The sequence below is a fragment of the Carassius gibelio genome, chromosome B25 (assembly GCF_023724105.1).
Source record: "Carassius gibelio isolate Cgi1373 ecotype wild population from Czech Republic chromosome B25, carGib1.2-hapl.c, whole genome shotgun sequence".
Classification (NCBI taxonomy): Eukaryota; Metazoa; Chordata; class Actinopteri; order Cypriniformes; family Cyprinidae; genus Carassius; species Carassius gibelio.
Genome location: NC_068420.1, coordinates 12,619,872 through 12,643,487, shown reverse-complemented (window position 1 = coordinate 12,643,487; position 23,616 = coordinate 12,619,872). Strand labels below are relative to the sequence as shown.

Here is a 23,616-nt window from a genome sequence, read left to right as displayed (position 1 = left end):
TTCCTTTAACATATAAACATGGCAACAGAAGTAAAACAGAAAATTAATGTTAGTACTTGACAGTTTGCATTGAAATCCATATCCTACCTTTCCTTGAAATTCATTTCCTTGTAATTCACATGCATTCTGGGCATTATTCCTGCTTGCTGGCGTAATCCATAAGTTTTTTATTTTAGGTTAGTTAAGTCAATATAAAATAAATTATGCTATGTCTAGTGTATATATATATATATATATATATATATATATATATATATATATATATATATATATATATATATATATATATATATATACAGAAATATTAAAACAATCACATATCCAAACAGAGATATTGCTCTTTTGTCACTGCAACACCACAGTTGCTCAAAACAATGAATATTATGTCATGTCGTCATCAAGTCTGTCACATTGTGGGTTTGGTCAGTGCAGTTGAGGGAAAACAACTGTGCTTGATTGCCCTTGGTGTTACAGAAGATTTTTGCAATATGTCAGAATGACAGTTGGACTAGCTTGCATGTTACGGTGATCACCACTGATCAGATCTTCAGATTTTGCAAATTGGAACACACCAAATTTATTTCATCAGCCTGAACTTAGTGGGAATAAATAATTTACTATTTAAAAATGTATTATACCTTATGTATTGTACTCTACGAACTACATTTAACTGTACAGTGATGTGATTAAATAGCATTCACTGCATCCGTGTACAGTTTTTTACGTACCTTACCTTACCTATGTTACACATAGTCTGTCATCTAGCTAGTTAACACTGCTTTGCTGACACTAATAGCTGTAGCAGTTCATTAGAAACAATATTTAGTAAATGGCTTTACACCTAATATTATCATACTGAAGCAACACACACACACACACACACAATTCAATCAATAAGGTAAAAAAGTGATTTTAATTTTCAACATATAACAAGAAAATAATGCACTGTAGTCAAAGCACGGATACTTCCAGATGATTTAGAAAACAAAATGTAGGTGAGTGCCCCACTTCAGCCAATAGATGTGAGTTAGATTCTTGGTGAAGAACAAAGTTGCAAAGACTTAGGTCTCAAATCCAAAGACTTATTCTATAATAAAGTTAAGTCAACCACACCCAAAACGGCTCATTCTAACACACCCCGCGTCTACGTCTCTTTGTGGGAAGATCACGCAAATAAAGAAGGCGAAACTTTTATTCCACCATGTTGTGGAGTCGCTGTGTGTATCGTTGTGAAAGCGAAACTTTGTTTGGCCTTCCAAAAGAGGACACAACTAGAAATCAGTGGTTAGGTTGTATTTACAACAATTTTCCAGATCAGTTCAACCCAAATATTTAGACGTGTGCAGCGCATTTTGTGTAGGATAGACAGTTTCCTGTGAGAGTAGCCTACAATGCATCTGTGGCACAAAGGCTGTTTCTATAAAGTGGGGCAATTCCAACTTTGCAAGGATAGTCTGGCGCTTCTAACTCACCGCCTGTAAGTATGTTTTTTTATATTTAAATAATTTGACAATGATGATTCAAACACGAGTTCTGAGCATTGTAGAGTAGGCTGGTTGTTTGCCAAGTACGAAACAGACAGTACGAGTCATTATCATCAGTAATCATGTCCCCATTGAATGCAATAAATGCCTCATTTGTAATGGTTTTATTTGTAAAATTTAGGGTTAGGTTAGGTTGGGTTAGGGTTAACCCTAACTAAATTTGGCTAACCCTAACCCTAACTAAATTTGTAAAAGTTTTGTCTCATGTAGTGATGTCTATATTACAGATTCTTTTGGGATCTGTATTTTAAAGTGAATTTTGCTAGATTTGGCAACGCATAAATCATTACTAGTGGGTTACCGTGATCTTCACTCAAGAATACTGATCCACATAAATAGTGAGTCCTTTAGAAGGGTTTAGTGAGTCATTACTAGTGTTTTATCATGATCTTACTTTAAAATTAATTATACACTATTTAATCAATCACATTAATTATGAACCTGTATTTATTAGTTATCCAGGATAAATGAAAACATTTTATTTGTTGATTCGCTAATAGAGTGCTATTGCTACATCATTAATCAGAGGTTTTGAAAGTTAATCGTGGTTAATAGAATGTTAATAGTACATTAGTAATTTTTAGTTATTCATTAACAATGGAACAATATTCTAAAGTGCTACCAAACTTTGTTTAGCTTGCTAATAATTTTTGATTGTCATAATATATACACATGCCTTAAAGGGGTCGTATGATGTTGCTAAAAAGAACATTATTTTGTGTATCTGGTGTAAATCAATGTTCATATGGTTTAAGGTTCAAAAAACACGTTATCTTCCATATAATGTACATCATTGTTTCTCCTCTATGCCCCGATTTAATTATACATTATTTATATTAATTATGGACCTGTAAATAGTAGTTATTGTTAGTTCTTAAGGGAGGTAAGAAAAAAAATTAGCTACTGATTAGCAAATAGTGAACGCAACTAAGCACTATTACTTACTAATTAATTAATCAGAGTATCTTGTTAGATAATATTGCTAATATTGTATAGCCCATGTGTTCTTTTGTCATTATTCAGTAATGATAAAACAGTATTCTAAAGTGTTACCAAAAGTTATATGGGTTAAATTGTCGAATCCTGCAACGCTTAAACAAGTCTGGAAAATGGATGGTTGAATAGAAGTTGTCAGATACATTACAAGATTAAGATTAGATACATCCATATTTGTATATTTAGTATTTTGTGTTGTTTTTACAGATATATCTTCTAGTGATTATTTAGAAAATTGCTAATTGTTTTTGTAGCAGTAGTCAAACGATTCAGACGAGCTCTTAGGTCTTTGCGTCTTCTGCTGACATCAGAGTCCTCAGACAGGAGCTCATGCACATCTGGCTTTTCCAGTAATTTCACTGTGTCAATAGTCAGGAGCTGAGCCGTCTCCTGCAGCATGTAAAAGTTGATCATCAAGGGCAGTTGGTCAGCCACCCGCTGCACCACAATCTGAAAGAAAACAATTAGATAAGTTATGTCATCACACCACAAGCACAGTGCAGTTTGTTAATGAAAACTACTGTAAGTTTACCTCATAATACGCCTCCAGCATTTGTTTATACTTGCATGGTTTGTCAAAGACAGGTAACTCCTTTTCTGAAAAAGTCTCATTTGTAATCTCACTCAAGGTCTTCAGGAAAATGGGATCTTGAGTGTAGATCCTGTTTTCCATTTCAAACTGCTCTGCGATCCTCTGCTCTGCCTTTTCTAGCTGGGTTAACTGAATGTTGTTGATTTTGTCCTAAAAATCAAGTAAAGAAGAACAAAGGAAAGACAACTTGATCAACTTGGACTATAATATTTTCATTATTTGAGGAGCAATTGAAAGGCCTTATTCACCTTAGTGATGTTTTGAAGGACATGATAGTTCTGGAAGCACTCACTCACCACGTCCGTGAATTGCTTAATGATGATGTCTTCAGAAGAAATACACAATGAACAACAAAGATGTGCTAAAACTAGTCATTCAGTTCTTGATCTAATATTTTGTTTTTTTAATGGAGGCTCTCCACAATGACCAGAAAGTCTTTAAAACAAAAATATGTGTGATGGTACCTTTTATGGCATTGAGTAAATCAATGGCTGGATCCTTAAGTTTGGCCACATGGTCCTGCATTATCTTCTTAAAGAATCTGTAGTTCATGAAACCAGGCAGTTCCATCCCTCTGTAATTCTTGCTTAACTCATTTGAATTGTTAACTTTTGGAAACAATATGGATTTCTTGTGAATTTACCTGACCCTTCACATTTTCATTTGAACTCTCTGCTTCTTAAATGTGAAAATATACTCACAGGGTGTCTTTGTACTGTTAAGATAATCATTCCACTTCTTGAATTCAGCACGAAGCATGGCAAACATATTGTTCTCAGTTATCATCTCTTCTGATGACAGAGACTTGATTTTCTCATTAAATCCATTTAATGTCTGAGGAAAAAATATATTTGTTCCATCATGCGCCTGTTAAATTATTATCATACAGGACTTGAGAGGGTAAAAGATGTTTTATCTGAAGGGCAATTTTGGGATTACATTTGACTTTTTACCCCCTTTGAATTCTAAGTGTATCTATTAATTTAATTAACAAACAGATCTGTCTGTATTACAAAATTCATATTTTGTTCAATACATTTTTTGGTTTTCTTGAAGGGTTCCAGCAGATTGAACCCTAATGAAATTTTCAGAAGCAAGAAGATTTGATGTCTTGAAGTTGTTAAGATCAACTGCTGGAAATGCCCTTGATGGACACTAGAGGGCACTCCATCCTAGACTGGTGTCTTAGTATCACAGACTACATTCCCCATGATCCTTTGCCCGGACTCTTCACTGATCATATTCTCCTGTAGCTCATCACCTCATTAATCTAATACTATAAAGTCTGGATTACTCACTCCTTGATTGCGAAGTCTTGTTTTGCTGTAGTTTACATGTTTTCCTTGTTTCCTGTGGTTTCAACTTTGGTCTGTGACCTTGTTCCTTTTAATCATTTGCTGCCTCTCCTGACCCTTGCCTATTGTTTTTTTGATTACTCTGTCTCACCTTGGATTGTATGGAATGATTTTTGTGTCTTTATTATTCAAATAATACATTCTGTGTTTGAAAGTAAAACAAATTATTTTGTAATAAAAAAGTCTTAAGGCTCAAAAATAAAAGAAATAGATACAATTATTTGCAGTGCATATAAATCTTTGAAAATCTTTTTCTTTGTGCACTTACTATACTAATACTTTTAAAAAAAAATCACAAATCAAAAATGTTTCTGCCATCTTTTTTTGCTGATCTAAAACCTTTTTTTTGCTAGTTCAAAAGTTTTGCTTGCGAGTTAAGCTGTCTCTCAGTGGGAGGTCTCAACCCACCAGGATGAAAGGCCTTTTCCTATTGGTCATTCTCGATTGATGTCACAGGTTGACCACTGCCACCCTGTTTCATGATGAGAAACAGGTCATGTACTAAGATAACAAACATATCTTAAACTCTGTGACAAGTCAACTTAATTATGTCCCCTCATGTCCTTATGTCCTCACATGCTCTCCCATCTAAATACGTAATGTTAGCTAAGCCCACTGTAGATTTGATTAACCAACGGTATAGCTAGCTGCCAGAATCCCCAATAGTAAAGCGTCAGGACAATATTTTCAGAGACTGTCGATTATTATAGCTCAAGTGAAAATAAGATAAGTAACGCACACCAAATAACTAGCTCATTTGGAGGGTGAGGATTCATAAATTATGACCATAAAGATTTTCAAAGATTTATATGCACTGCAATTAATTTTAGCAATTTCTTTATTTTTGAGCCTTAAGAAGAGCGATCTAAATTTTTAATTACAAAATAGTTTGTTTCACTTTTAAACACAGAATCTTTGATGGAATAATAATAAGACACAAAAATAATTCCACAGGATTGCTGATTTACCTGCCTGTATGACTACGTTCTTTTAATAAAGCTCTGCTATCACCGCTCATTGTGAAAGAGGTCCTACTTTAATAAGGAAATCCTTGGCTCCCTCAGGGTCTTCTGGTGGTCCAATCTCACAGTCCTTAAGTGCTCTCTTCACACTCCACAACTGCTTATTTATCTGCTCATGGAGCTGTGGCAATGATTTCTGACAAAGATAGGCAAGACACAATTTGATTATAGTATTTTAATCCATCCAAAGTGCAGTTCACAAAAAATTCATGATTTTGAGGCATTTAGAAACTTACTTTGATATGATCAACAAGATCCTGAGTTAGTTGGACGGCAAGATTTTTAATAGTTGCTTTATCCTCTTTCAAGAGGCATCTGTTGAAAAAGAGAAGGCAATTTTTTCACAAGTTGGCTTATTTTATTTAATGTACTATAGATTAATTAAAAAACAATGGGCAAAGTGAACACACACAAAAACATTTATATAAAAAAAGAAAAAGGGAAGGGAGAGGTTTGCTACGAGTTTTTTTGGAACAAATAATTTCCTAATCATTGGCAAATGACTCCAATATTAAATGTATATTCTGAAAAAATTTGATGCATTTAAACACCAACACAATATTAGGACACTTTAAAATACCATATGAGCTGACCTGAAAATATTGGTAAGATTCAGGCTGATTGGACTTCTGGGTATGGCGCTAGAGTGAGACGCAGCTTTTAGAGCTCCCGAATAACTCTAAATAACCTTCTCTAAAGACATTGCGACGAAAGTACTTTATCTAAAATAATAACTTCAAATATTTTGACAAATATGCCGAATCCAAAGAAAACAGACAATAAAAAAAGAAGAAACTCAGGAATTGAGACTACCACTATCTGACTCGCCGCCACGGTTCCATGCAGAAATGGAAAAATCTTTTCTCAGAGTTCAGGAGTTAAATCGACGAACGCCTGAGTTAGTTCTCAGAATTCTAAGAGAAATAAATTACAGTGAATAAATGAGAACAGTGGATGTAGAAACCAAGCAGCTGGAGACGGAAGAAGCATAACGGGCCTTCACAAAGATGTCGGGGATGTCAAATTGGATATTGACGACGAAATTAAACAGCTGAAAGATAAAATTGATGAACTTTAGAATCAATCTCGTCATCAGAATTTACATCTTGTTGATTTCCCAGAGGGACTGGAAGGCAGAAACACAGTGGATTTTTTAAAAGAATGGCTTCCTAAAATTCTGGGAAAGGAGGATGCGATCTACGAAATTGAAAGAGCTCATCTCGCTTTGCAACGACGACCAGCGGAAAACTGCAAACCATGGGCCATTCTGATTAGTCTACTGCGATGTGGAGACACACTAATGACCCTCAACCTGGCCAGAGAACGGGGCAAGCTCACCTATGGCAATTCTACTATCATGCTATTTGGTGACATGTCATCAACCTCATTTAGAAAGCGACAAGAATTCAGCTCACTCAAAGCGTTCCTGCGACGCTGAGGATTTAGCTATCGGTGGGACAAAGATCCTTCAACTCCAAAGCATCGACAGAGACTTATTTTAGACAACAGCATCTGCACTTAATTGCACTTATTTAATATAAAAAAGGCATATCAACGATGTCAAGGGATCTATAGTAAACTTTACTAAAGCAATCACCCGTATAGCAAGCAAGATTAACTGCGCTGAAGATGATTTGCGCTCTTCGATGATTATTAATAACTTTGGTTATGTCAAGGGTGGACTATATTTAAAATATAAAAATATAATTAAAATATAATTGCTGTATAAGTCTCAAGGAGTAGAGGAAGCTGAAATCCAAAACTTAAATTAAATATCCCAGTCTTATGTGATAATGACCGAGGAGAAGTAGAAAAAAAAAAAAAATTCAAAAGAAGAGAGTCTGCTGTTGCTGCACTAGCTTGGGGTAAAACACCTGGTTTGAATGGTTTTTCAATGGACTTTTATTGAATGTTTTCTCGCTAAATTAGCTGACCCATTGCTTTCAATGTATGAGGAGGCAATTTATAAAAAAAAAAAAATGACCAGAGACTTTAAATCAGGCTTTAATTACGGTCCTGCTGAAACCTGGCAAAGACCCTAACCTATGTACCTCATATCGACCGACCTCACTACTTAATTCTGAATATAAATTCTTTCTAAAATGATTGCATTACATTTAGAGAGGGTTTTACCTAGTTTAATTCATATGGATCAAACTGGATTTATAAAAAAATAAATCCTCTTTCGATTATATACGAAGATTAATGAACACTATTTACTCGGCAAAACAAAAGGATTCTCCGGTGATCGCTCTTTCTTTAGATGCAGAAAAAGCTTTCGACAGAGTAGAATGGCCTTATTTGATAGCTATTTTGCATAAAATGAATTTCTTCATTTGAAATTCTTAATTTCTTCACAAAATGATTTATTGATATGAACCAGACAGGGATGTCCTCAGTCTCCACTACTTCTTGCGTTAGCAGTGGAACCCCTGCCCATAGCAATATGGGCAAATGAATCAATATATGGACTAGAGGTAGGAGGTTGTGTACGCAAAATCATTGTAAGCGGATGATGCTTTGTTATATCTAAATAATTCTTAATCATCTCTACCTACTTTATTTCAATTGTTGGAAAACTGTAGAGACCTATCTGGTTATAAAATCGATATTAATAAAAGTGTTTTGATTCCACTGAATTTGACTGCGGAGAAAATGCTCTTAAAACATTCCTTTATGGAATTCTGAAAAAATTGTGCATTTAAGGATTAAATGGTAAATGGACTGCATTTATATAGCGCTCTCAACAGACCACATGGCCATCCAAAGCTCTTTACAATTTGCCTCACATTCACCCATTCACACACTCATTCACACACCGATTGCGGTGTCTGCCATTCAGGGCGCCATCCAGCTCGTCAGGAGCATCTGGAGTTAGGTGTCTTGCACAAGGACACCTCGACACTTGGTCAGGTGGAGCCAGGGATTGAACCACCAACCTTCCGGTTTGTAGACAACCTACATGAGCCACTGAGCCACTGCCGTCCCATATGTTCAATGATAAATCAATGTTCTTCCTAATTTTTTCTATCCCACAAAAGTAAAAAAAAAAAAAAAAAAAAAAAAAAAACGCTATAGCCCAATTTATTTGGAATAATAAAACTCTGAGGGTTAAACTTAAAACTTTACAAATGACATTTAAAAAAGGTGGATTAAAACTTCCAGATTTTCGGTTTTATTATTGGGCAGCACAAATGAGAGCGGTATGATTTTGGCAGATGAATAGTACTTTGCCACCTGCATGGAAACAAATCAAAAGATATCATGCAGGGGAAATACCTCTAGATAAGGCGCTGTTAATCCCATTGACTTGTGTTACAAAAGTAGTTTAGACATGCTTGCAAATTGGGGTTTGAAATCAGGAAAAAAAAAATATAATTGGCTACTGTCGTTATATTATAATACTCCTTTTCAATACAAACCATCTCTTCCTGAGGTATTAAGAGATGGGATAACATAATATTGGTTTAAAAAGGGAATACAAGTGTTTGGAGACTTCTATGAGGAGGACACACTAATGACATTTGAACAATTAAGAATAATGTTTTCTCTTCCAGTTAAATACTTTTTCAAGTACTTTCAGGTGAGAAATTATATAAATACAATACATGATAATTTAAGGTCTCTCTCTTTACTTCCAATTGATAGCATTATAAGAGAGAAAAAAGGTTTTGTGTCTTATATGTACACCAATTTCATTGACTTGTATGGGAAGGATGTATCATTGTCAAGACTTAAATGGGAAAAAGAAATTTATAGCTATACAATGGAAATCAGAAGAACCACCTAGGCCTATTGTATGGCTTAGAGAACTTTCGTCCTACAGTATGTGCCTGTTGAAAAAATTATTTTTAATCTTGAAAAAAAAAAAAAAAAGGAAATGTTTGTAAAGATTTGGGACAGATTTATTGCATACGTGAATAATTTGGATGTTACTTTGACTGAAAATGCTGATATGACCATTCAACCCATCTTGACTTTAATTTTTTTACTTTTCTTGTTTCATTTGTCTTTTTCCTTTTTTTATTTTACACACCAACTCAATGCCTCGCAATGAGTTTTATTTAAGTGCTCTGTCTAGTGAGGATTGGATGGGGGTGGAAGAGTGGTTAGAAAAGAATGTTTACTTGTAAATTCATACTGATTCTGTAAGTAGTTTATGTGAAAATAATAAAAAATATTGATAATAAAAAAGATAAAGGCTGATTTATACTTCTGCATCGGACCGTAGCCTTTTTATGCCATAGGCTTTGCATCAGTTTTCATTTATACAGTACTTCTGCGTCATTGTCCGCATCGACGTGTACACATTCAAACTGCTATTCTGCAGAGTCAACAGGCATGTTGCTGGAATAACCTGCAGTACCACGACAAAAGCCGAAGAAGCGCTCTTTGGAGAGGCATTATAGCCGCGACAGTGGCAAATAAATATCAAACCATTAAATTATTTAAAACTACAAACAGAGACAACAAAGGAAAAGGGGAAGATGGCATTCTTTCAAGGACTTGTACGATGGCAGATAGACATTGTTTGTTGCAGACAACTACTGATGTATAATGCTATGTAGCATAATAATGCCCTAGTGGTAGAGAGTTTGACTCATAACCCTAAGGTTGTGGGTTTGAGTCTCGGGCCATCAATACCACAACTGAGGTGCCCTTGAGCAAGGCACCGAACCCCCACCTGCTCCTGCAGCATGGTGTGTGTTCAGTGAGTGTGGTCACTGCTGTGTGTGTGCACTTTGGATGGGTTAAATGAGGAGCACCAAGTAAGAGTATGGGTAACCATACTTGGCTGTATGTCACATCACTTAAATGATAAGACTCTTTGCTTTGTTAGATTTTATATAAGGTGTAGTAACAATAAAATAAAAGTGCACATAAACACAAACAAAAATCAAGTTCATATGGAGGGAGGGATTCTAGCAGACCAATCACAGCTGTCCATGTAGAATTGATGCTCTGTTAGATTTTTGGATAGGTGCATGTCAGGCTATGGAGTAAGGGAGTGCGTCTGAGTAAGCTTTGGCATAGGTACGACGACGCCGAAGTATGAATCAGCCTTTATGCCTTATAACTAAAGGTTTTCTTTTAATTCTTTTAATATGTTTTTCTTCATTATATTATTAGGATAAGTAAATTAAAAAAATAAATTAATATGCAAAATGTATTAATTATGAATTTAAATTAATTTATTTTCGGTCTGTAACCTGAAATAGTCATGGTTTTGGAAGAAATCTCTCTCCATTTGTGCTGCCTCCTCCAGAGGAATTTCATCATTGATCTGCTGTTGTCCTCTACACTTCACCATGATGTAACCTTTGCGGAGAGGAATCACTTTGTTCTGGACAATGGCCAGAATGCGTTCCTCTGTTCCTTTGTCTATGAGGTCTGGTTTGGTCAAAATGGCTGTGAGAATGAAATGGTTATTTTATAAAATATCAATTTTCTTGCAAATGCGCTGCACAATATTTTGGTGAGATTTTTGATGTTGTGCAGATCAACTGTTTTATTACCAACTGTTCTTTTGCCCTCAGGATCAACTTCTTGTGCCATTTTTAAGGCTTCTGTTGTTGCAATGTCAATATTACAAGGGACCACAACCAGGTTTATAGTCTCAGGTTTCTTAATATATTTCATAATCAGATGTTTGATCTATAAAGACAAAGACATAGATTAAAAACTGTACTTAAACTAGTTTGATCATGAATCAGCAAAATCAGATTATATGACTCACCAGTTTTCCAATATCCTCTGGTTGTCCTTCTACTGGGACTCTGGCAATTCCAGGCAGATCGATCAATGTGAGGTCACATACATCTGGTGACATGATCTCTAATGTGATGAGCTCATCACATATTCCTACCCCTTTTCCTGCCAGCTCATTCTGGGCTATAAAGCACAAAAACTGCAGAATTAACTCTAATGTTCATTGGAAAATAAATGTGTCCTTTAAAGCAGTGAGAATGAAGACATTTATCTTAGTCAAGCCATTGTAAAGAGACTATATAGTACTTAAATATTTTGAGTAAAACCACTGCTTTAGAATTAATAAATGAATATTTCAGTTTTTACATTTTATATGTAATGGTGTACCCTTTAAAAAAAAAATCAAGTACATAATTTGTAAAGAAACACTAGGCTAAAATTGTGAGACTTTGAATTAAATATACATTTCATTCAGTGCTTAAAGCATCAATAGTTTGACTATTTTACCCATTTATTGTGTACTGCTTATATATTGTTAGCTTAGCAGCATGCTAATAACAGGCTCAAGAGGGTAAAATTAATACAGAAGTTTGATACAGATTTTGACAGATTGATATAGTGTATTGTATACAAGAATGTGGCTATACAACAAAACTGATGTGCTATGGGTTCTGCACAGTGATAAGGTGAATTGGAATGCTGAATTGACAAAACAGCATTCAAGACTATAAAAATAAAATCCATTTTATAGGACAAAATATATATGTACATAGTTACTGATGATGAGATTTAGAATCTTTTTTAATTCTATACACTAGTAACAGTGAAAAGAAAAGAGAATCCCAGCAGTTTTACTAACCTGCTGCGACATGTTCTCCAACAAGTGAAGGATCTGAAAATTCAATTTTCTTCTGATTTTGAGTTGCCTGTGCTACCTTTCCAACCACCAGTTTGCTGGCTTTAATAGGACCTGCAACAAAACATGGTTTAAATCCAGTTGTAAAAGCGATAATTTAAATGCAGCTGAAAGATACTCTCTCAGTTGAGAAAACAAAACACTTAACTATTAACTACTATTAACCTGCAGAATGTGAGGAATTCACAGATTCATCAGTCTTCTTATCGTACGTTAAAACAGCCTTCCAGTTGACTCCTGGTACCTTCTTCAGCCTCAACTCTAATGGACATCTGGTTACAATTCCTACAGCAAACACAGTTGACAATCAACAGAAAATGAAAAGTTATGTGACAACTGATTGATGTATCTATCCATCTATCGTTTGAAGGAGAGAGTGAGAGAGTCACAACACCCCTTGACCTGCAAAATATTATGTTACTGTGTTGTTTTGATTATTATTATTATATTATTATTATTATTATTATTATTATTATTATTATTATTATTATTATTGTTATTGTTATTATTATTAGGGCCAGCACCACTAAGGCACAGAGCTCTCTTGTTCTTTTCTTTTCAACAGTCAAAACTTGATGTATATCCAGGGCTGCTGCTGGCCAAATGGGTGCCCTAAGCAGGATTGTATTGCTGTGCCCCCATTCCTCAAATATGATAGGGGGGAAAAAAACACCTACTATAGGGGTGAAAATATAAATTTTATAAAAAAAAAAAAAAAAAAAAAGTAAAAAAAAAAAAAAAAAATGAGTAAATTGTATTTACAAATTACAATTGTAGCTCTCGACATTTACCTATAGCTATAACTTATGACTAATTTATTTTATAGTCTCAAGCATTCAGAAATCATGCAAAAGCGAATTAAGCAGTTTAACTATGATAAAACGTGGTTTAGTTTTGTAAGGGTTGTGATATGCACATTTTTTGTTGAAGAAATTATAAAGGCTGTGTCATATATAGCAAAAAGGTGGCCAAAAATGAAAGATTAAGTGAATATTTGAATTTAATGTTTGGTCAGTAGCCTAAACAAGGATTTGATTGCCCTGTAAGTGTAACAGCAGCAATTACATGGCACTTGGCTCCCTTTGCAGCCATTTGTAATAACATGTACATAAATTGTTTATTTTGTATTTGCCTACATTAATGTATTTTAACAGTGTTATTATTAAGTTAACCAATCATTATTGCCTCATTGTTTTTTTATATAATGCATTTTAAGTCATTTTAAAGGGTATTGATGGCTTAAGTCTGTTTTTATAGCAACAACAACAAAAAAATATTTCAGTATATTAATACTTTTTTGTAAATTATTATTTGAAGTAACAAAACTATGGTTAATCTGCAGTTACCATGGCTACAAGAATGATGATTTGTGGTGTTATTGTTAAAACCATGGGTCATTTTCTGAAAAAAAAAAAAACTTTCAGGAATGTACCTGAAAGTGATAAACGAGCCTTGTTTTTACTTGTTTAATTTATTTTAATATATATTAAAAATGTATAGATGTGCATTGTAGCTGACACCTAAATGAACACATTACAATTGTTTTATGACTGCAAGTCTTTCTCCTCAAATGCTATTGAGCTTCAAATTTGTGTTTGAGCCCATGTGAAAAAGTAGCATAACTTTACATATGATTTACAGTTTATTTGAATAAATATCAAACATTCAATTCAATTGTGCATTATAGCTGCACAATTACAGTTGATTTTATGACTGCAAGTCATTCTCCTCAAATGCTACTGACTTTAGAAAAGTGTATGTCAATATTGCATGTAACTTTAGAGACGGCCCCTAAATTGAGACTCTTGATTGTCCAACGTCAAGCCAACTTTATGCCTGTTTTTTTATTTACTTTCTTTAGTTTTCTTTTCTCTGCTCTGGATTGCTGATGTCCTTTAACCGGGCATAGATGTCCATCCATCAATCATGAACGTTCCGCCGCAAACATGAGGTAAGTGCGGTAGCGAGCGCGGATGGGAGAATGGCACTTTTTTTTTTGGAGCCAATGGGATGGAGCCCCCTCTGGGAGTTGGTGCCCTACGCAGACTGCATACTCTGCGTATAGAGAGCGGTGGTACGGTGCATCTCACACATATTTAAACGCATTCATACAAAACTCAGTACAAAGATCTAATCAGGCTGAACAGTTTTTTCCCTGCATGTCATAGGCTCGGCTGAACATGGCTATTCAGGGCTTTGTAAAAAGGGCATGCTCTGGAATTTGATATATTCCTCTGAGGTTTTCTAACTGATTGTCACCAAACGTATTATGGTGAGAAATGAGAAAAACCGGAAGCATCCAATAACATCCACAAACATTGTCTGTATTTGTTCACTGTTATCTTGAACGGTATTTCCGTGGTGATTTATTAAAGTAATAGTAAAAATAATACAATTACGGTTTCCTTTTTTAAAGTGCATTAGACAAACTACAAATGGAGACAACAATGGAACAGGAGAGGGAGGCATTCTTTCCCTCTCCACAAGGACTTGTACCACAGCAGATCACCATTGTTTTTCGTGGACAACTACTGTTGTCAATCTTTTGTTCGTTATCTGGCTCGGCTCAGTGTTAATTTTCAGTTCTCTCTTCACAGCAGTTCAGTCAGTGTACTGTTTGAGTAAATTAATTATTCCAGGATACTGGTTTGTTTGAACTCAGAGGGAGTATCAGCCACATTAAAAAAGTTAACAGCTTAAGTCATTTGTGGATTAATGCTTACTGGAGACGTGAATGGTTTCAAACGATTCAGTTCGATTTGGTGAACTGGTTCAAGAAGATCCAGTTACATCAAGTGATTTGTTCGCAAACCGGATATCACTAAACTGCAGTGCTGTGAACGCGCTCACAACAAACCCGGAAGAGAACACAATGCTGAATAAAGTCATAGTTTTTACTATTTTTAGACCAAAATGTATTTTCGATGCTTCAAAAAATTCTAACTGACGCTTTGATGTCACATGGACTACTTTGATGATGTTTTTATTAACTTTCTGGACATGGACAGTATACCGTACATAAATTTTCACTGGAGGGAAAGAAAGCTCTCGGACTAAAACTAAAATATCTTAAACTGTGTCCCGAAGATGAACAGAGGTCTTAAGGGTTTGGAACAACATTTGGAATGACATTTATCGGAATTTACATCTAATGGATGTAGCAGTAAAACAGTTCAGCTCACAGATGAAAACTAAAAAAATTTTAAACCATGCTGATAGATAATTAAGGATTTATAAATAAAAAAAAAACATTTTAAAGGTTTTGGTAACACTTTACAATAATATCTCATTTGTTAACATTATTAAATGCATTAACTAACATCAACAAACATTAATAAGTGTAAAAAAATATATTGTTCATGTTAATGTAAGGATCCACCGCCAGCCCATAAAGCAGAATCACTAAATTTAGACAATGTTTCTATTGAAAAACTGGTCATAATAGGTCAATTATGCATCAAATTAGATATTTGATTATTCCGGACTCGCTATACTTTCAATTATCTGTTCACTGGGGACCTAATGTCACACTCACACGGAAAACTACAAATGGGGGGGGGGGGGTGGCTCATGTCCCCCACGTCCCTAGTGCCATCTGCGCGCCTGGTGAGTGCTCAAATGCCTGATTTCACATAGAACTTGTGATTTTCTCCCAATAAGTTAATATGCAGCCTATTAATATAAAGCCGCGAATAAGAATCTGAAAAGAAGCTTCAAATTAATATTTTATAGTGCGTGAATAAATCCAAACACCCCTAGTTTTGTGTTTGACTTTCAATAATCCGTGACCCACAGAGGAGCATCTTGGCGGCAGGGATTTAAAACTTAACCAAGACTCAAACTGACACAGCCAGAGACTGGATTTTTTTTATCAGGTAGTGAGTGTTTAAGTGATTTCAAAACAATTCAGCAGGTTTATATTTATTGTGGATATATTTACCTGAAATAAAATGTGTTTGGTTGAGTCAAACGCTTCATTGTAGTAGTACGATGATTATCTCGTAATCATCTTGTGCATCTTATCACCTTTTCCTGGAGTGTGCCCAGCTGGTGGAATGACCTCCCAATCTTAATTCGTACAGCGGAGTCTTTACTCATTTTCAAGAAACATCTAAAGACTCATCTTTTTCGCCTGCACTTAACCAACTAATACCAGCACTTCTCCTTTTCTTGTCTTTTCATTTACGAAAAAAAAAAAAAAACCTGGCCATGCGTTCTATACTACACTAACGGAGACTTGTCATGGCACTTGTATGCTGTTGTTGTTCTCTTGTTGACCTGACTGCTTCTATTGTTCTCATTTGTAAGTGGCTTTGGATGAAAGCGTCTGCTATATGATTAAATGTCAATAAACATAAATCTTGTGCAGAACGAGCAGGTCAAACTACAATGCAGAATATTAATAAATCTGATTGGGACTGTCACACACATACCATTATACTGAGAACACCATTATAATAAAACGCTGTGAATGTTTAGAGTTTAGCTGCAGTGTTTCTGCACATTGTTTCGTGAATGCGTCCACAAAATTAATTCATTCAGAGCCGCGCAGACACGTTCATTTGCATTCCGGCTCTTTTTGCAGATAGATTATAAGTCCTACCGTATTTTTCGGACTATAAGTCGCACCTGAGTATAAGTCGTATCAGTCCAAAAATACATCACGATGAGGAACATATATATGTCGTATGTTGTATAAATAATGAAGCGTATTCTACATTAAATTATGAGTTTAATTCCATTTATTAAAAACTTGCTCTCAAAACAGAAATGCAGAAAATAACTATCATATAGGCTAAATTTATAATGAGAGAATGTTTGGTTTCACTGACGTTTAGTTTTAACTATATTTTAATCAAAACATGAGAAAATGGATTTACTCTGTTCGTATCTGCGAGGCATTTGTTACACATTTTCCCTGTGTGTGTTAACATCAGTAATTATGGCTATCGAGTGTCTGACTTGACTCAATCTATTTTGCCCCACCCCCAAACATACGATTCGACTATTAGTCGAATATCAGCAAGATTCGAAAATTCAGATTCGACTATGTTAATCCTTATATATATTTTACACACTCACATACACATTCATATACAACACAATGAGATTTAAGACCAATTACAAATAAAAATGTGTTTTATTATTTCTCAGACAGAATGCTGCATATTTCTTTGTGAAATGTACTTTTTTTTAATTTAGGATTGGTTTTAGAATTTCTACAACTAAATTAAATCTCTTCATATAAACAAGGACTTTGTCGGTGCTCTTTTTTTTTTAATCAGAGGGAACAATTTGAATTATCCAAAAGAAAATGCTAAATACATGTTATCTGGATTATATAATTCAAAAAATGTAAGTAAAAACAGAATGGTCTGATTTTACTTTTGTGAATGAGATGCAAATGTCACTCTCTGACAGCAGGTGCCACTAATGGAACAGCAGGTATTTTAAGGCTGCTGCCCCTTTAAGACAGACTGCACGCATCCAATATTATAATGCACAGGAGGAGATTTCTTTCTCCACTGTATACGTGCACTTAAGACATAACCGACTGTGTTTACGAGAATAGTTGCAGAGGGGTAAATAAAACTAATTATTCCTGTTGTAGAAAACATACTCCTAGGGCCCTGTGTGTTTTCAGTCAGGGCCTTGTCACCAGATCTCAGACAAACAAAGAGAGCAATATTGGAGATATGTGCTTAAAGTGGTCACCCAGTGTGTATGAATATCCAATAGCAAAGATTAATTTAGTACTCACCATTGCCTCTTGGAAGTCCAATTCCAGACAGTGCTTCCAACACAGAACTTTTTCCAGAACTCTGATCTCCAATTACTACAATAGTCGGTAATGCCAAGTCTTTATGGATGCCATCTGACCTCAGAGTGTCAATCAGATCAATGCATGGACGAATGTGTTCTTCTAAATGACTGTGAACCGCTCCCATCATTTTCTGACTGTAAAAGATAGATGTACACATGTAAAGAAGAAAAAAAACAGATTGTACTGTAATTCTTTCAGTGTTTGGCCTTTCATACATAGTCACTTTTATTTGTTTAATGTATTTTATATTTTACTGATGTGATGTCTTGCTCAGAGGCGTGTCTAGAGCATTTTCAGTCTGGGGGGGCATGCTAGGACACTGCCTCCAAATGGAGTGGCCACCAGCGACCAAAAAAAAAAAAGCTAAATTCTACAGTATATTACGTAAATCCTATTTATTTTATTATTATTTTTTAACCTTAAAGTTACTTGCAGTAAAAAAAAAAAAAAAAAATGCAGTAATAAAGCACTTTTTTTATGTCATCCCTGTATATATCCATTAAGTTACATTTGAAAATGTATATTTTTTATTAATAATTAATAATAATTCATTACATTTATGTAGCGCTTTTCTAGACACTCAAAGCGCTTACATAGTCAGGGGGTATCTCCTCATCCACCACCAGTGTGCAGCATCCACCTGGATGACTTGAAGATAATTTTGAAAGAAAGAAACTCCCTATATCTTTACTTCTTTTCATGGCTTGGCACTGTTTATTTTATTCAAAATAAACACTTATGTGTGTCTGTTATTCTCAATCTAAAAAAAAAATTCAAATTCTTAATGAAATGCACAGAATGCATCCATATCATGTGTAAATAACTAAGTTAGGCCTGACAATTCATCTAATTGACTTACTCTCATGCATTAACAAGTAAAGCGTCACCAGACAATTATTATTATTAAGGAACATTCTGTGTATATTGTCATTTGGTGCAATCTTGCTATATGTGGTCACTGTCACAAAATAAACTGATACAAAATATGCAAATCACCATGACTGTTTATTGTTTGATAGCGCCCAGCGTATTTTACTTTTATTGTGTTTTATTAAACGTTGATTGAACATTTGATTGAAATCAACCACGACCAACGTGAGCAGAGCCTGACGGTGTAAAAACATTGATCTGAGAAAACCATACAAACATGAACCATATATAAAGGTTACCTACCAGCTCTTTGTTTAGCGTTTTGTGATGTGTTGTTCTTGAACGAACGAATCTTTAATGTGACTAGGGAAGAAAGAGTCGTCTCTATGACGGCGACATCACTTTGATTTTTTTTTTTTTACAGTGGTTTCTAATCTTCAAAAATTACCTTGTATGATTTATGTCTTTTGAGTTAAACCTTCAGATTAGCTTCATATATTAGACCAATTTGTCAAGTCTGCCTAGGAAAAGCAATTATTATAGCTGCAAACTCAAAATTGCATTAAAAATTAAACTAGGCTATAAATACTTGGATTATTATATTATTATATAGCCTAGTGTTTATTTACTGATAGACAGTCAAAAAGACAAATTAATCAATATTTTATTTATATAAAGGTTATTTATTTTTTAAATAACACACCACAGATCCTCAAGAAACAGTAACAAAAAAACACAGTGACAGAAATTTCAGAAATAGGTGATTAAGGAATGATTTGAACCCACTGATCTATAATATAGAACTGGATTTCTCATGACGTCATTAAAGTGAAGCCGCCGCGCCGCCATATTGGTAATCCCCATAGACAGTAAAAGAAATGGACACATCGACCCCATTGGAACTCAATTGAGACAAATGAAGCCCAGTTTTAGCGTTTTTTAGCACTTCCGTTTCTGACGTGCAGACTCAAACGACGTCAGCAACCTGTCTGCCAGATGTAAATCTTCTAGTGGCTGTGCGTGCAAACTGCCATCGTTAATCTTGCAGAGACGGCGAGCTTGAGCGGGGAGTTCTTTGTCGTGAGTGAGCAGGAGTAAGTATTCTGATTAATTATTTTGTATAGTATTTTAAAATGTAATGCCAGTACGCCATATTAAGTTAATTGCCTGCGAGCTTCTCCTCCTGTCTGTACGGTAATGCGAAGGAGAGCCGAGTGGTTATGACGCAATCGTTAGCCTATTTTTTACAAAAACTGTTTATACGGGGCCATAATGTAACATAGAAGGTAATGGAGCCCTTTATACATTTTCGTGTATCTTTGGAAATAAATAATGGACAAACAGAGTCTTTAAACGCCTCAGATGTAAAGTTATTCACTGTCAAAGTGACGCCAAAATGAATGGGAGTCAATGGGAATGCTAACGCAAGTGAAGTTCTGCTAAAAGATGGCAGCCCCCGCCCGACTTCAACTTCCGGTCGAGTTCCTTGCCCCTTGGTAATCCCTACTGTGCGAAAAAGTTCCATTGAATTAATAGGAATTTGTATTTTAATGAGAAAACATCACCCAACAAGTGAGTGTTTATAAATATGAAGTATCACTGTACATTATTACAATGCGAACACCCTAGGCATGTAAATGGTTATTTTTTAAATGTCAGGAATTTCCCCTACTTATTAAAATGCTACGTTCATTACAGTAGTGAGCATCATGAACATGATAAACATCAGACGGACACGACCTCAACACATATAACAAACTACAAAGTGTTCGTTCTGAAATTTGAATTTATTCAGAGAAATAACTGACTATATACAGTACAGATTTAAGAAATAAATACAAAGCTTTATTTCCCAGATAGTAATTTTTTTTAAAATTTCATTATAGAGAAATATATAACGATTGTATAATTCATTGTAACATATTAAAATCCATTTCTGATACTAATACATTCGTTTAATAATTCCTGAATAACTTTAAAGAAATAAGCCATTTTTGTGTTTGATCAGTTACCTGTGTCGTCAGTGTGCCGCAGACACACCCACCTACACGATTTAAATATATCACTTATCCTGTCCCAAAAGACCGTAAACACTGCAGATAACATCTGAAGTAAACATTACTTTATTACACATAACATAAAAACGAGTCCCGTTTGACTGATCAGCTTCAAATCTAGTTATTTTAGGACAGCGGTTTGAATGTAACTCAATGGTGCTCTCTGCTAGTAGGGATTAGTAAGATGGTGGATCGAACACTTCTGGTGGCTTCACTGCCTGTTGGCAGTTTAGAACGCGATGAGCGATCCAGTTATATATATATCTCTCAGTGTTTGAACCCGAAGACTTGTCAGACAAGAGGTGAGTTAAACACAAACTGAAGACCCATGTAAAGAATTAATTAATATTTTCTGTACCTTTATAGCATTTTAGTTTTGTATTTTTGTAGTGTAATCAACGTTTGCGTAAGTACTAGATGTGTTGGGGGAAGTAACACGTAACAATTTATTTACATTTTGCTAAAATGAACGAAATTACTCAAAAAAAGATTTGTTCATTTTGCTGAAAGCGACTCAAAAGTCAGAGTCGGTATACTGATCTGAACTTCCCATCACTAGTGTCCCGACTCCCCACACTTTATAAAGTAAAAGACCAAGTCCGCGACGAGAGTTTTTCTCTCTGACGACTTCTTTGAATCGCGAACTTCAGTAGAGTCTATAAAATGATTAGCCATAAAATGAACCAATCACAAGACATCTTATAGGGGGGGCACCTGGGGTGGCTAATCGAATTTCGGGGGGGGCGGTTATAGTGTCACCCACTGGCAGCAAGAAGTACTTTTTAATGCTTTGAAACCCCTGTATGTTTGATGCATACTTGATCAGAATATTGGCAAAACACAGGTGATGTAAAACTGCCAATTTATTCATAATATCTTAAATACTGTTGCCATGGCAACACTTCAAACTTTAAAATACTTCCCTCATGTCGTTCCAAACCCGCAAGTCCTCCATTCATTTTTGGAACACAGTTTACGATATTTTAGATTTAGTCTGAGAGCTTTCTGTCCCTCCATTGAAAATGTACAGTAAATTTAATAATAATTGTTCACATTTGCAAATGTGCAGGCTTTGTCTGCTATTAAAATATTTCTTCATTGTAAACAATCCTCATCTAATCTTTCCTCGCTGGTAGAAAATTCTGGTCCATGTCTTAAATGGGAGCATATTTTTTCTCATGGTAGCAAACTGGTGTAAATAACATGATCTATTCTACAAGGATGAATTTATGACATTTGATAAGATTGTGTGCAAAATTATTTTTATAAATATTTACAAGTTAGACATTATGTTAGTGTTAGGAATGGTGGACTCTTCATTGAAAATTACAATAATAAAATAATTTTTTGGGATAATTTTTCTTCTTTGTAGTTCAGACAGTCAAACATTTGTATATACATTTTACTCAACGCTATATGAACATAGGCAGAACAAGCTTATTGATCTCCAGAAATCTTTGAGTAAAAACATTGGGTACCATATCGATGCTGCTACCATTTCTGTTTGCAATACATTTAGAGAAATGCAGTTTTAAATAGTACATCAAGCCTGTGTTACTATAGAGATAAAGCAAATTTAACAAGTGATGCCTAACTGTATAAAGTGTAAAAAAAAAAAAACCCGGTACATTATTCCATTGTCTGTGGGAATTTTTTATTTTATTTAAAAAATATATATATTTTAATTTGTAAGGTCCTTTCAGATGTTTGTAACGTTAGGCCTGTGACACACTGGCTGCGTGGCATCTCTGCTGCGTGTCAGGAGCGTGGCGGCTGCCTCGCATTTTCTGTGTCTTTACACACCAGAACCGTGCCTGACGCGGTGCTGGCGTGCTGCGGCTGCTGTAGGTGACATAGAGGGAGGCCACCAACAGACCAGGCTCATGTCTTCATGAAAACAATATCAACTTTTTTTTTTTTTACACACCTACACCTACGCCTACTGATAAAGGACACTATCAACAGTATTGACGGCAAAATAGACTATGTTTGACAGGTGCAATATTTGAAAATCGATAATTATTTATTTATTGTCTTGATATTTTTTCCTTCTGTTAACTTTTTTTCCTTTAACTGCATTAAACCATATTGGGATGTTTACTAAAATTGTTGGATATGGCTTATCCCTATCTAGAAAATTTTCCACCAGTCGAATTCAATCAAATTCACTCCCATTTTATTTTTTACTACCATTATACGATTACATATGCTTACATTTATATACACAAGACCAGGCAATTGGCATATACATACATTTCTTATAGCAGGAAATAAACCAAATTTCTAAAAGCATTAATATTTACTTCAAAATGAATGAACTACTTATTCAGTTGTAAAATACATACATACATACATACACTAACCTTTCATTTTGAGAACTATCACCATCTTCATCACTTTGGTCTGCAGTTGAAAGCAAACCTGAACTGGACATTTTACTGACTGTGCCTGAAGTGGCCATTTTCTGGAAAATGAAGAGAAAGAAAATTTCTAAGAATATTTCCTTTATAATGTACTTGTTTTTGAATGCCTCTTAAGGTATTGAAGGTTTCACCTAAACAGAGCATTTGTGGTGATGCTGAAAATCTAAATAAAAAATAAAGTAGGTCAGACTGGATTTATAGCGTCACACCCATTATACAAATGCAAGTAAACATAAGAATGCAAATGCCAGTACACACAGATTGAACAAGTCAGGAAGGTTCTTCTGCATGTCCCACTGGAGTTTAAA

The 23,616-nt window shown here is 34.9% G+C and overlaps 2 protein-coding genes across 2 annotated transcripts in view; one reads left to right on the top strand and one right to left on the bottom strand.

Annotated features, from left to right (window-relative positions):
• The window catches only part of LOC128014006 (galactose-specific lectin nattectin-like), a 120,657-nt gene that overhangs the window by 66,632 nt on the left and 30,409 nt on the right, over positions 1-23,616 (top strand). The window lies entirely within an intron of this gene.
• On the bottom strand, positions 702-23,346 carry LOC128014009 (interferon-induced GTP-binding protein Mx2-like). The gene is made up of 14 exons (XM_052597236.1): positions 23,249-23,346; positions 17,896-18,092; positions 12,300-12,419; positions 12,078-12,188; positions 11,247-11,401; positions 11,026-11,164; positions 10,720-10,918; positions 5,746-5,824; positions 5,523-5,645; positions 3,834-3,966; positions 3,597-3,740; positions 3,381-3,457; positions 3,073-3,282; positions 702-2,990 (listed from the first exon to the last, which is right to left on the bottom strand). The coding sequence occupies exons 1-14, from the start codon at positions 23,344-23,346 to the stop codon at positions 2,757-2,759; spliced, it is 2,019 nt and encodes a 672-aa protein (XP_052453196.1). The 3' UTR covers positions 702-2,756.